Raw genomic sequence first — 15,213 nt, 5'->3', positions numbered from 1 at the left:
GCAAATGATAATTACTTTATGATTAAAAAATATGCATTTAAAGTGTGGTATAGATTTATTTATAATACAATTTTAACGTATTATCACAATTTAATAACTATGGTTATAATTATTTCGTTTCTGTACATTATATAAGCGAAAGTAACGATTTTAAAATGCGAATTTAATTATTTTCTAAATTTCACTATGATATTTAACACAAGTACAGGCTCTAGGTTTTTAAGGGCCTTCTTTTATGACATAAAATCAAGTCGGAAAACTGCTTATAGTTTTCAACCAGATTGAGTTTTAGCAGAGAATATGTACTCTTACAGTGCATTTAGATCAAACGAGCGATTGCTCATTCTAACCTCACTATATCAAATTCTTTTAATGTAAACAGGCGTAGAGCATTCTTTCCTTATTCTTAGTGCATTCGAAAAGATGTAATGTGTTAATACTGAACAACACTGAATACGAGTTTTCGTTTACACTAAAAGATCACGAAATAATGCTCTTGCTCTAAGCTCTATGTTCGTTTGATGTAAATGCACATAACGTGACGTAAATAACTCTTTTCTCAATAAATTCAATATTTCGTCTCTTTCTGACTTAGATAAAATTAATTGAAAGTGTAAGAGAGCTGTAATTTCCATATACCTACTTTTATACATTAATTATTTTGTCTAAATTATCTCGCGTTCCTATTTACTTGAAAGCCCTTAGAAACCTACAGCCTGTCTTGCCTAAAATTTAACGAACCATAATTATACATGTATTATTAATTAAAAACAAATGTTATCGGTATGTATTTATAATTTACAAATTTCACAACCGTTTCACTAAAAGAAAGAAACAAAATCGTATTCATAATTATCTAATTACTGGAATATTTACATTACATTTACAAACGAGTTCAATTTTTAGTTAGCCTAACTATTTGGTTATAATAATCCGAACGGTTTCGGTTGAAAATATATCCTTCGAATGAATATTAAACATATCGAATCCTTTGTGATAGTTTGGAATATGAGTATATTTTCATAGAATAGTTGCCTACTGCTTTGATTGGGTTGAAATGAAAATATTTTCAGTGTAACCGAATATTCACTTTAAAAGTGATTTTTTTACTTGAAACATTTTATTAATATTTAGTAAGGCCAGCAACGCTAGTTAATTATGTAGCACATAAGAAATAATTTTAGATATAGAGAAATTGATATTAGAAAAGACTCTGAAACTTATGGCAGTGAATAGGTTTGTCAGTAAATCATTAAAAATTAAATATTATAAGGATGCTTTCGTTGCTGGCCTTACTTTAAATAGAATCAATTTTAACAAAGCAATTAAAAATAGGTCACAAAAAATACAAACATCGTCATATTGTTATGAACACGTTTCTTTATAAGTACAAAACTTATAAATATATTTGATCACTGACATTTGATCGTGCGGATGCTAATTCACTGAAATAAATCAACCCCAATTCTCACAACACGTAGACCATCTCACAACACATCCGTTGAAATAAAACAACAAAGTTTCAATACGTTTATTGACACAACACACCGAAACCGTTGCACTACGTATTACAGTCCATTGTCCTATAGCTGCGTGGTCTGTCAGAGCGGCGTGTCGCGGGGCGGGTGTTGTGTGTGCGGGTGTTGTGTGTGTTGGAGTTGTGTGTGTGCGAGTTGTGTGTGTTGTGTGTGTGTGTGTCGCGGTAGTGGTGTGGGTAGGGCGCGTGGGAGTGTGCGTAAGTGGTGTAGCGGGATGCAGCGCTCGGTTGTGGAGCCGCGCGGGAGCGTGCATGAGCCGGAGCCGAAGCCCGCTGGCGGCGGGATGCCTTGCTGTGACTGGGGATGGATTAGTTTTATTAATTTAGCATATAATAGCACTATGGAAAAAGTCTTAAAGGCTGAATCGTTAAGACGTTGTTTGGGAGTATTTGTGACAATTGTTTAGATATTGTAATTAGGGATATTGATTTATTTTTGTGTTCTTGCTCAATAATTGTTACTTAGGGATCAAAATTATTCAGTTTGTAATTATGTGAGCGATTACTAGCTACATTATTGATTGTAATAATTACCTAATCAAATTCATATCTGTGTCTATGACATTATAGTTAGGATCGCACATGATAATTATGTGTATTCAAAAACTCGATAAAAAAAATTGCGCTTAAAAAGTAGAAACACTTAAGATGTGTAAGAAATACGAGTTTTCAATCATTGTTTGAAAAAAATGTAAGTATCATTATTTTGAATTAATATAAAGAATACACATATAATTAAAAACACATTTTATTCACAATACAACAAAACATATAAATAGTTATAATCTCACCGAAGCATCCCCCTGCATGGGTGTGGGTGTGGTAGTGCGCAGCGCGCAGTATGCGGGCAGCGCGCGCACGCCGGCCACTGAGCCGCGGGCGCGCGAGCCGGGAGGGGGGGAGATCGTGGACACTTGCTGTTGGCGGTAGTATTCCATCTAAGGGGTTTTGATGTGTTTTATTAAAGTGAAACTTTTATTACATCGTCTCAAACTTTTTGGTCTGTGTAGCGCATGTCGCGTGTATCGCGGCTGCCGAGTAGGTATACCTACTCGGCAGTCGACCGACACGCGACATGCGCTACACAAAGCAGTGTTCGGAACCGTTCGAACAGTTTCACTTTTACCATGGTTTCATAAAACCACACAACATTTTTTCTATGGAATGCTTGCTATTTATTATTAACTAGCTACTCCGCGCGGTTTCACCCCCATGGCTCCACTCCTGTTAGTCGTAGCATGATATATATAACCTAAAGCCTTCCTCGATAAATGAGCTATCTAAAACCGAAAGAGTTTTTCAAATCGGACCATTAGTTCCCGAGATTAGCCCGTTCAAACAAACAAACTCTTCAGCTTTATAATATTAGTATAGATTTATTTTTATTTATTTTAAACTATTAGATAACAGAGATCCATTAATGTTAGTACGTGACTAATGTCAGTAAATATTAAAAATATACTACAATTGTGATACTTGTGATACATAAAAATATTTTAAACTTTACTTACATTAAAATTTATTTCTATAGTTTAATTAAATTTATATCGAATGGTAGCTATGCCACGCATAATTATGGTGAAATGCTTGTAGTGCTATAGCTTAGTTAAGTCAGCTTGATTATCTATAATAATTAAGACTAAATTTTATCGAAATCTGTTTCAATCCTTTCCTATGGAACAGATCTTAGTATTAATGTAGTCAGTTTAAAATCATGGAAAACATGGTTTATTATTAAGTGAAAAGGCACCTTTTTCACTGACGCTTATAAAAGCTATTTAAACCAAGCAGTCTGAAGTGAATGAGAAAGAGAAATAGGATAAATATTTCAACTATTAAATTCACTACAACACCAACCAATCAGGACAAATCATTATTAAAAAGCTGCACAGCACTTTTAACCAATTACAATTACTACTTGGAAAACAGTTCATTAATATTTTAATGTATATTGTATCAGTTTGTATTCGATACTGGGTACACAGACGTTAAACCGTGATCCGATCTTGCCGTAAACAGCTTCGGAATGTACATAAGTAGATAGAGCTTATTGAATAGATTGAAATCCTGATCTTCTGGGAACGGACTACTAACTAAATAAGTATAACCTCATGAGGAATAAAGAAAATGTAGCGAAAATACTGACGATGGCTATAATAGCGACAAAAAACAATAGATAGATAATAATACCTACTTTATTGCACACACACAAGATTTACATAAAACACAGAAAAAAACGTAGTACAAATGGCGGCCTTATCGCTAGACAGCGATCTCTTACAGACTACCATTGATTTGAACAAGGAAAACACATTTGGGTGAGCAAAAATTATTGCGTTGGGAAAAATAAATTTTATTACATATATTTATAGCATAAATTATATAAAGTACAATATAATAAAACAGATAATACATATTATTATATACCTAAAATAAATAATTATGAATAACTTAATACATTAATAGACTCAGATGGAAATCTCGTTTAAGATGTTAAATTAATAGTGAATATGTAAGTAAAAAATGCATGCCCAGATACGAATACTGAAAAGGTCATATTAAGTCAAGGTAATTCTAACTTGCATTGTTCTAGGTAAGCTAATGATTAACTAGTTGCATCTGAGGAATAGAGGAAGTACTAATTTACTCATATCTTGAATAGTTCTAAATGCTATTGTTCTGCTTGTAGGATTTAATAGTTATAGGGCACTTTATATTATAACAGAGCAAATAAGCTCACTGTTATTCTGTATGAGTTGGTACAGTTCTGTTGCTTTTTCTAAACTGAGTTTATCTGGAAGTTTATCTAGATATGACAATTTCAATATTCGTATCATTTGGTGCGATTTACTCGGCAACGGTTACCCACACACCCCGCAAGTCCTCCCTATCACACAACAACTCACCTGCAAATGCTTTATATCAGGGAGTATCAAAATATATTAAAAATATCTAAATTCACCGCGCGCCCTCCGCGAGTACGAGGATGAAAGTCTTTCCTCCGCCAACTACAGCGACATGCCTAACTGCAAGTTCTCCCTACCAACACAAACTCACCTGTAAATGCTCCGTATCAGCGGGTATAATATCCGGATTACGATCATCCGTCTCACTATCTTCCTTATCCCGCAACTTATCCGGTGACGCAGGTGCTAGCGGTGCGCGTGGCTTGCGTTGTCCGCAGCGAAGTCTCGCGCCCACCGCTAGTGCTAGTACGAGGATGATGAGCGCCCCACCTCCACCTACTGCGGCAGACATTGCGCCTGATAGTTGGAACGCGGTGCGTGGGAGATCTGTGTGTGACATAATATGAGTGTAAGGAGACAATTCATACAGATATACAAACAAATATATCTTATAAACAAATATATATCTATATAAATATCAAAAAACAAATATATATCTTATAAACGATAGCGAAATAGTCAACAATAAAAGAGAAAATAGAGATTTTTTTTTCATATCACTAGTATTTATGTACATGTTTTATAGAGATGGAAATAGTTTGAGAGTTCTTCGCAAGTTAGTTCGTTTTTTATAGTTACAAGATGAAATTAGCTGACGTGGGATGTCCTTTTCCGTAGTAAGTGTCTTTCTTATTTAAGGAAGAGAAGAAGAGATATTCGATTGAAAATAATGTATTTTCATATGAAACATTAACATCACGAACATTGTTACACTTATTTTGACACGGAAGTTATTCTACACTGTACAAATTTTGACGTCATTGTGCAAAATATATTTCGCCAAGTTTGAAATTACATCATAAAAACGAAACTCTTGGCAACAGTCACAGGAATCCAGTCAAAATTTTAGAAGCGTAATAATATAGTAGGAGCTCGAATAATAATTTAGTTTACGGATGAATAAACAGTTGAATGAGATAATTTTGTTATAAAAGTTTTGAAACAATGACTGTAATTGTCATTTTTAAGTTTTAAATATACAATGAGTTGAGACTTGTGGAAGATGGGCGGGACATTATTGAATAATATAAATTTAATCGAATGTATGTAGATATTTAAGACCACATGATATTGTGATTCGTCTAACAAGCCTTATAGTTAACAGCAAGGCAGATGGAAATTTAATTTGCGATAATTATTCTATTTCTCGAGCTTCATTGAAATTAACTTCTTTCTGTCGTATTCCTGACTATACAAGTAATAAAATAAAACAAAATATTTTCTCCCTACTGTACCAGCTCTAACCTTCTAGTGTGAAGTAATAAATTACCCTGAAATCTAAGCTTTTATCGTTCATACTCGTGGACATAATATAAAATATAAAAATACGTGTTTAAATATATCCACAAGACACATCGGTAGTCCACAGCAATAAATCACTTTACTCGAGCTCTTGTCATGCACGTACCACGTATCTTATTACGTACTTTGTGTTCAAAATTATTTGTTATATGCAATATTAAGTTACGCTGTCCTTCATCCTGGCTTTTGACGGGTAAGTTGTTAAACATATTCTTGGCTAAAGTGGTGTGTAAGTAGTTGTGTTGATACTAAAACTTTTGTCTTGCTTTTGCAGTGGATCAATAATTTTGCATACATTGATTAAGTAAATTATCGTTTGCTCAAAGGATGATAATTATTTTAAAAACGCGTGTGTGCCGAGCACACGTGTCAGAAATGAAACTTCTTTGGCAAGATTCAAAGCTACTAAAATCGTTGCCTTACTCCATGACGTGACGTGACCTTGAAATTTTATTCTTAACGCGCCTAAAGAAGTTTCTCTGTAAAAATATTATTTTTAAACTATACCTATGTTTATATTTCTTGTTATATGTACCTAGGAATATAAACATATACCTATGTTTATATTCCTTGTTATACCTAGGAATATAAATATATACCTATGTTTATATTTCTTGTTATATGTACCTAGGAATATAAACATATACCTATGTTTATATTCCTTGTTATACCTAGGAATATAAACATAGGTAGATAGCCGGAATAGCCGTAGCGGTCCCTTACGTAAACTTCTTTAGCGGCCTTGAGCACTTTTTCTGTGGGTATAAAATCTAAAACTCGCGTCAGGACACGTGCTGATCGAAAAAACGTATGACGGATGGATGTCAAACATGCTCAACGTTAATAATCAAGTTTTCACTTCTATCGGCACTCCCGGAGTGCAACACGTCTTTTTTATATAGTGGTCACACCAAAATTAACACAATTAAACAGAAGCCCTATAATATGTAAACTACAAACAGATGCTATCTCACCCAAGCTCTTATCATGTACATGGTGTTTCTCAGGCGGGCGCAGTGTGTTGACCCGCAGCGGCGCGGGCTCCGCGCGGCCCTTCGCGTTGAACGCGACCACCGCCGCTGCGTACGTGCGGCCGGCGGACAGACCCGCCGCGGTGAAGCGGGGCACAGAGCTCGATACGTTCGCGACTAGCTCCTGTGGAAATATTTTGTGTATTTCTTTGTTTTACCTACTTCAAATTATACATCCACGTTTTGTTAGTAAATTTTTAAAATTATGTTAGTAACGATATAAAAGAGATTGAACTGTGGGTGTGTGGACGTATGTGTGTGTACGCATGTGCATGTGTGTGTATTTCACAACCCTGACCCACTAGCTCCTGCAAATTAGAGATTATTTTTGTGTGAGTTAGAGATGGTTTTGCTATTTGTGTGTGTGTGTGTGTATGTGCGTGTAACAATCTACTTAACTCCTACGCATAATATAATGGTAATGTTAAACGACTCATGTCATTCACATAATATTATGTATGATAATACAGCGATTTATAAAAAAATAAAAGGAAATTTGTCATAATCTGATAAAATGAAAATATATTTCAAAACCTAGTATTCAAAACAGAGTATTTTTTTGCAATCAAATAAAAATTTATCAATTTCAATTACTTATAAATTACATAATAATATTAAATCTAATATTAATTACCTGTGTAACAATTTCTCTTACTTCCAGAAGAAATGACTGTGGCATGCCACCATTGAACCCTTCCGAGCATCGAACACCGAATGATGTTAGAGAAGCGTTCACCACTGTGCAGTTGTGAACCTGGTCCGGTCGACCTAGATAAAAAAATATATATTTAAGTACTAGAAAATTAATGATATTTATTTCTCAGATTTTGCAAAAATATTTATGAATTTTCATATAGTAAACATTTGAGTAGTTTTATTATTTATTTTTCATTTAACCTTCAACAATCCAATTAATTGAACATGTCCCAAAATATGTAATCTTACATCCTGTTACAAATATAGAATTAAATTGACTTTTATCGTCTAACTTAACAAAATTCTTCGTGACTAAATTTCGATTTAAATTTCGTATTAGGCAATAAAATGTTTGAGTTATAATAAGAAATCAATTTGATAACAGCGAACGCGTAAAAAACCTTTTACAAGAGGAAAACGGATCAGCGAAAGTTCGAATTCACTGTCCAAATCATTTTCACGTACATACGTATAAGTATTATCGTGTTTTAGAAGGAATTTTATACGATCCCAGGGGAAAATTATAAGGATTCGGGATAAAAAGTAATAGGATATGAGGAAACCAGGAAACCGGTCCATGTGTCAAATTTCAAATCCCATCAAATCAGTTGGGATTGGGGCGTGATTTAAAAATAACATACTAGTTTGTATTGCTTGGCAAACATTTGGTATGTTTTATAAAAAAAACTTATACAGTGAAGTTGGTGTGCTACAAATATACACAAGTAAGTTAGTCACAGAAATACACAGTAGAGTTAAATATGTATCGAATTGAGATACAAAAATGCACTCTGAAGTTAGCTACGAAATGAAATGAACTACAAACAAAAACTCGGAAGCTAACCACGTAGCTAGTAAGAAGCTAATACGTAGATATTAAGCAGACCAAAGTGACTGTATCGCGCCCTTGGTAAGTTCGGTGAGGCGGGGACCGAGTAAGAAAAAGCACAAGTTATAAAGAAACGGTACGGTCCGTACTCTCTCCCGTCTCACCGCACATATACCTAAGGCGCGGTACAGCCACTGCGGTCAAGCTATAGTACGTAGCTAATACGTAGCTTGTACGTAGCTTGTACTAGTAGAGCGCGATATGTACGTGTCGCTCACTTCGTTGTGTGCAGTGTGATATGTATGTATGCAGTACACACAAACTCACCGGCCGCTATGATGTGATACACGCAGGGCACGCGCTGGTCGCCGATGCGGTTGCGCGCGAAGCACAGCAGCGTGCCGTAGTCCATCTCCGTGTGCGGCGTGTACGTCACCGTGGAGCTCGTGCCCGACCGCGATATGTACGTGTCGCTCACTTCGTTGCTGTTCGCCGTGTTGTTGAACGTCCAGCGGAACTGTTCATATGTTACAACATATATTTATATGCTACATTTGCGTGGGTCAATGGTATAAGTAACGGGATAAGTGAGGATTGACACTATGCAACACGCTACGCGATCAAAATTGATCCTGTGTGAGCATAGCACTGACATATAGAACTAACCGCTCGTCCTGGTTCCGTTGACCCGGGATAGAATCGAAATAAAATATATTCTATGTGTCTCAGCAGAAATGTTGCTTTCGGCTAGTGTAAGAATTTTTGATATCGGTTTAGTAGTTTTTGTAGAAATTATTACAAATAAAGACATACGAAAACACAAATAATTCCTCTTCATAATATTATAACATAAAAAATGCTAAAAAATCTAGTAGAAAAAAGTCAACCCCAAAAACTTATGTAACCGAACAACGAAAAGTTTCATCTTAATTGCATTGGCACAAGTTAATGCTGTAAACTTATTTTTATTTGAACTTGAGTGCAAACGATGTAAAAAAGAATCAAGATAATAACAAAGAACACGCTTCATAATTCTGATTTAATTTGTTTTGAACGATCCGCTCTTTTGTTAACTCCTAATTAATTAAAGCTTAAGTGCAAGAAAAACAAATTCACAACAAAACGTAGAAATTAATACTGGTCGATGCTTATCCGTATTAATTAAACGAGGCCAAATTAAACCATTTTTAATAGGAAAAAAACGTGTTTTCCAGCTTATAATAAAATAATTTCATTCTCCAAATCCATACTCCATACTAATATTATAAATGCGAAAGTAACTCTGTCTGTCTGTCTGTTACTCAATCACGCCTTAACTACTGAATTAATTTGCATGAAATTTGGTATAGAGATATTTTGATACCCGAGCAAGGACATAGGCTACTTTTTACCCCGGGACATAGGATAGGTTTTATCATGGAAATCCCACAGGAACGGGAACTATGCGGGTTTTTCTTTGTCTGCGCGGGCGAAGCCGCGGGCAGAAAGCTAGTTGTTAATATATAAAAGAATCATCAAGAAGAATCTTTCACTATGAATAAAGTACACAAGTACAGATATTGACGTGAAACAGACGACAGCAAAACTTCCCGTAATCGTATCAACGAATGTTGTCCACAACACTAAGCAGTTCTTTACCAAGTCATTAATTACTTTCCAACTCGCAACTTGGCTTAGTGTTTGCACACGAGTCGTATTGTACGTGCCACGTACTCTGCTAATTAACGATAATTCGAACTTGCAACATACATTGCGTCTAATGTTCTAATGTTATTGAGTGTGCTGAGTCATATTATACTTCAATGCAAGTGATGCATTTTTTGTGAACCGCTCAAAAATAATTAAGTATTCCATTGAAAAGTTACATTTGGGGTTGCATTTTTTAGAGGACGCAATTTTATTTTTTTGATGTGTAGGGGGGTTCAGTGTGAAGCTATCACCAAGTTTGTGGGGTCGCCACCCTTGTCCCACGGCCGCCATCTTGAAAATTGCGGTTGATATGGTTTTTACGATGTATCTCTTTAACTATTTATTTGATAAAAAAAATTGTTAACATTGTTTGTTGCAAATTAAATTCTCTACAACTTTGGTCCAGTAACTTTTTGTCGTAGAACTATAAATAAAAAAGTTATAAGCGAAAATGTTCAGAAATTAGAGATATTTATATTTTTCAATAAAACTTTTTTTTATCATTTTACGAAGAAATGATATCAGACCATTATTGTAGATTGTTTTTTGAGGAACAACTTTTATATACAACATTTTTTCATTAAGTAAATAGCTAAGATTTTACAGCGCTCCGAAGTGAGTACTATTTTTCAGTACTCTTAACTATACAGTATACATATATTATGTGTGTACTAATAATAATTTGTCATCAGTAATTGTTTTTAATATTTTTAATAATTAATAATTAATTTTGCAATATTATTAATAATTAATTATTCGCTGAAAAACGCGCTTCCAGACTTGAAGTCTGGAAGCGCGTTTTTTTTACGTCGAAAAGCAGGGCTGAAATGTTCTGCAGTGTGCTTCCATTGTTCTGGAGTCTGGGAAAAGAGCCAATAGCCATTATATGTATAGTTAGGAGTACTGAAAAATAGTACTCACTTCAGAGCGCTGTAAAACCTTAGCTATTGACGTAATGAAAAAATGTTGTATATATAAAAGTTGTTCCTCGAAAAACAATCTACAAAAATGGTCTGATATCATTTCTTCGTAAAATGATAAAAAAAAGTTTTATTGAAAAATATAAAAAGCTCTAATTTCTGAACGTTTTCGCTTATAACTTTTTTATTTATAGTTCTACGACAAAAAGGTACTGGACAAAAGTTGTAGAAAATTTAATTTGCAACAAATAATGCTAACAATTTTTTTTATCAGATAAATAGTTTAAGAGATATATCGTAAAAACCATTTCAACCGCTATTTTCAAGATGGCGGCCGTGGGACAAGGGTGGCAACCCCACAAACTTGGTTTTAGCTACTCACTGACCCCCCCTACACATCAAAAACATAAAATTGCGTCCTCTAAAAAATGCAAGGTTAGGCCTAAAAAATGTAACATTTCAATGGAGTAAATTGCTATTTTAAAATTTAAATGTTCCTTATTAGCATTTTTTTAAATAAAGAACACGTAGGTAGTTAATATTATACGTTAATTTGAATTTGCAACATACATTGCTTCTAATGTTCTAGTGTTCAATGGTAGTGATGCATTTTGCAAGGCCGTTGACCAATAGTTATAAGTTTTACTATGAAACTTCTTGCTTCCATTAGTAAATGCTCGAATTTGTAACTCTAGTAATGTTTTAGTGTTATAGAGCGTCCTGAACCATATATTTCAATGTAAGTATTTTTTTTGTAAACCACTGAACAATGATTGCGCTGCTACGCTGAACACTTGTAGAGTTTTAATGATAAAATATCTTAGTACTTATATTATTTTTTTAATAGGAAAATGTTACGAATGTTCGTTAAATTGAGTGCGCAAGATTATGTTACATTGCTTCTAATGTTCTCAAGGAAATTATTATAGTAATTATATTCTAATACTACAAACTGCATTTTTGTAAAGCTCTACGTTAATATTGTTTACTATTGTCATATAACATTATATTAGAAGTGTTTTAGCATTGAAAGAAAGAAAGAAAAAAATATTTATTGCCACATGTTACACACACTTAATAACTACTTATATTACTAAAAAAAAAAATACACAATAGTTTACAATATGGCAATCGGGTCGGACTCAGCCATGCTGTCGGGCTTTAACACCTGAACAGCGCTGATTTTCAGTCTGCCCGTAAGTTTTTATTTCCGAGGCTCACTAAGTTTACATGTAAATACAAATACCAACCAAAAAACATTATTTACAGTTCTAAAGATCTTTTGCCTTGTTATTTATTGATAATTAATCACAAATAATATATATTTTAATATATAGATATAACAGATTTATACATAATTAGGCACATATTATGATTATATTAAATAAAATAAACAGATATTGCTATGTAAATACTCTGTTACTTAAATACTAAAAACATATAAATAATATATAGAAGGATATAATATTATATCATACATTCGCAATCAACAAATTGCTTTATTGGGGTGTCCAGTTTGATATTTGTTTTCTCAAAAGTATCACTCTGTATTTATGCTTGAACGATATATATGACATATTAAGTTTCAAGGGTGGAGGAAGGTCATTCCAAATCTTCGAGGCAGAATACTTGAAACCACCCTTAAAACCCGACGTGTGGTGCTTCGGTATTACCAATGCATTGCTACTTCTACCTCGTGTATTCTTACCATGGTACTCCTGGGTCCATTTCAATTTTTCATAGAGGTAGACAGGAACTCCAGTGTGTACCAATCTATGTACCAGGCCTGCTAGATGCAACTGTCTACGACCAGCCATCTTTAGGATCCTTCGGTTATTTAGGTAAGGTGTGATATGTGCACGCTTTGGTATACCGAAGCAAAAACGAGCGCACGCATTCTGTACACGCTGAATTGCTCGTTCAGTTTTAGCGTACAAGCGGGGACCATATACCGTATCACAGTAGTTAAAGTGGGACAGAACCAATGACTCTGTAAGCATTATTCTGGACCGCTCTGATAGATCTTGCCTGAGACCATACAAGACTTTCAATCTGTAAAAGGCATTTCTGATAGTGAGATTTATATGATCGTCATATTTAAGCTGTCCATCCAAAACTATGCCGAGATTCTTAGCCTTATCCACTTCAACTAACTGTTTATTATCGATCTTTATTTCCAAATTAAGATTTTTTATTTTTTTTATTTGATTTTTTGTACCTAATACAATGTATTTGGATTTGGATCCATTAAGTACCAAAGCATTCTGTTTAGCCCACATTGACACCCGTTCTAAATCTTCATTAATTTGACGCTCTGTGATTATTGAATTTTTGGGATCTATAGGGTAATATAACTGCGTGTCATCGGCATACAAGTGTACTTTACCGTGTTTTATGTGTTTTATCAGGTCAGTAGTGTACAGTGTGAATAAAACCGGACTGAGTATTGAGCCCTGAGGACAACCACGCGGAGTTGGCTCAGTTCTTGAATAATTTAAACTTCCTTCATTTTCAATGACAACAAACTGTTTTCTATCGGATAGATAGGATCTGAACCAACCACTAGCATTTGGATTAACACCGTAGTACTTTAATTTGGCTAACAAAAGTTCCTTATCAATGGAGTCAAACGCACGAGTGAAGTCCAATAAAATCATTATACTACCCATCCCATTATCACTGTATGATATGACATCATCAGTTACGTGTGCTAAAGCTGTAGCTGTGCCATGCTTCGCTCGAAACCCAGATTGAACATTTGGTAGGATTTTTTCACTGTCTAAAAATTTAACTAATTGATTACAAACTACTCGCTCAATAATTTTTGATAAAACAGGTAGTATGCTGACGGCCCGTAAATCATTCAGTTCCTCCACAATTGTTTTTTTTGGCAAAGGCTTTATCTTAGCAGTTTTCCAAGCATCCGGAAATGTTCGGGTAGATATAGATGTATTAACCATCCGCGTTATAATTGGTAGAGTTACAGATAAAGTCATCCTTATCATATCGATATTAATCGTATCTTGTCCAGCCGCGTTCGTTTGTATACCTGATATTATTTTTTTGACTTGATCTATTGTACATGGCTCTATATTGAATTGATTACTAACGCCGAAATTATTATTGTTATAAAAATTAATTAGATTTTTATTTATCATTGTTTGCCCGGGTACATCGAGGAAGAATTTATTAATAGCATTAGCGTCGTTTAAATGGTTCGGTAAACTATCTGTATCCCTATTTTTGCCAGTAATCGAAATTTGACGTAAAAAATTCCACATTGCTTTCGGGTTGCCTTTGTTATTATTTACATACTCGGTGAAGAATGCCGTTTTTTCTCGTCTCAAAGCACTAATGACTGAATTACGTAAGTCTTGATAAAAGCGATAGTGTGCGTCGTTCTTAGTTTTTCGCGCCCTTATTAGTGCTTTGTCTCGTAGTAACATCATAGTCCTTACCGTATTCGTGACCCAAGGACGCGGCGATGAATTAATCTTAATTTTCTTGATTGGAGCGTGTTTATCAAACAATTTATTTAAAAGTTGGTTAAAAATGTTTGTCATTTCGTTCATGTCTTTCGAGTATTGTACTGAGTTCCAAGGTAAAGAAACTAAATCTCTATTAAATTCTTCTAAATTAATACTTTTTAATAATCTCGTATATTTATATTTTGGAACAGGTTTTAATTTTTTAATTTTACATTTTAATATAACTAAAGCGTGGTCACTAAGGTCCCGATTGTGTATAATATTCATACTTTCACATACTTCTGGGCTGTCGGTAATAATCAAATCTAAGAGGGTTTGCGCAGTTTTTGAGATCCGAGTAGGCTCTTTAGTGAGTTGATGTAAATTTTGTTGCGTCACAAAAGAGAGGAACTCAGTGGCTTGTCCCCTGTCTGTTCTTGTTAAATCAATATTGAAGTCTGTCAGCAGAAATAAATGAGTGCAGCTTCCGAATGAGCTCACAGATTCGCTAAGGGCGTCGATAGCGGCTGCAACTCTAATGCTCTCGGGTCTGTAAGCAGTACCGATTGCTACTCGCCCCACACCGGCATTAAAATATGCTGCTAAAATTATATGTATACTATAAGTACACTGCATTAGTTTCAGTAAAAATGTTAAAAAACACATTGAATGCACATCGGGATACTGGTTAGCGTTAATTAGAAGCCTTTCGTAGCGCTTCGTAGCAACCGTAGCAGAGCATATATACGAATCTAATTGCTACGGAAAAGCAATTA

The 15,213-nt window shown here is 34.5% G+C and overlaps 1 protein-coding gene across 1 annotated transcript in view; it reads right to left on the bottom strand.

Moving 5' to 3' along the window:
• Window positions 1–1,451: 1,451 nt before the first annotated feature.
• The window catches only part of side-VII (sidestep VII transmembrane protein), a 32,913-nt gene continuing 19,151 nt past the window's right edge, over window positions 1,452–15,213 (bottom strand). The window contains exons 11-17 of the mRNA XM_090112694.1: window positions 8,689–8,878; window positions 7,471–7,604; window positions 6,780–6,960; window positions 4,595–4,830; window positions 2,329–2,475; window positions 1,697–1,835; window positions 1,452–1,633 (exon numbers count right to left, since the gene is read on the bottom strand). Of these exons, the coding sequence (XP_089968820.1) occupies window positions 1,602–1,633; window positions 1,697–1,835; window positions 2,329–2,475; window positions 4,595–4,830; window positions 6,780–6,960; window positions 7,471–7,604; window positions 8,689–8,878 (1,059 nt within the window). The 3' untranslated portion in view covers window positions 1,452–1,601. The remainder of the gene's footprint in view (window positions 1,634–1,696; window positions 1,836–2,328; window positions 2,476–4,594; window positions 4,831–6,779; window positions 6,961–7,470; window positions 7,605–8,688; window positions 8,879–15,213) is intronic.

The sequence above is a fragment of the Colias eurytheme genome, chromosome 18, assembly GCF_061535395.1.
Source record: "Colias eurytheme isolate Ceu_HAF_F1 chromosome 18, ilColEury1 Martin Lab GWU primary, whole genome shotgun sequence".
Taxonomy (NCBI): Eukaryota; Metazoa; Arthropoda; class Insecta; order Lepidoptera; family Pieridae; genus Colias; species Colias eurytheme.
Note: the sequence above shows the minus strand (reverse complement) of the source record. Positions and strands in the feature narration are given on the sequence as shown.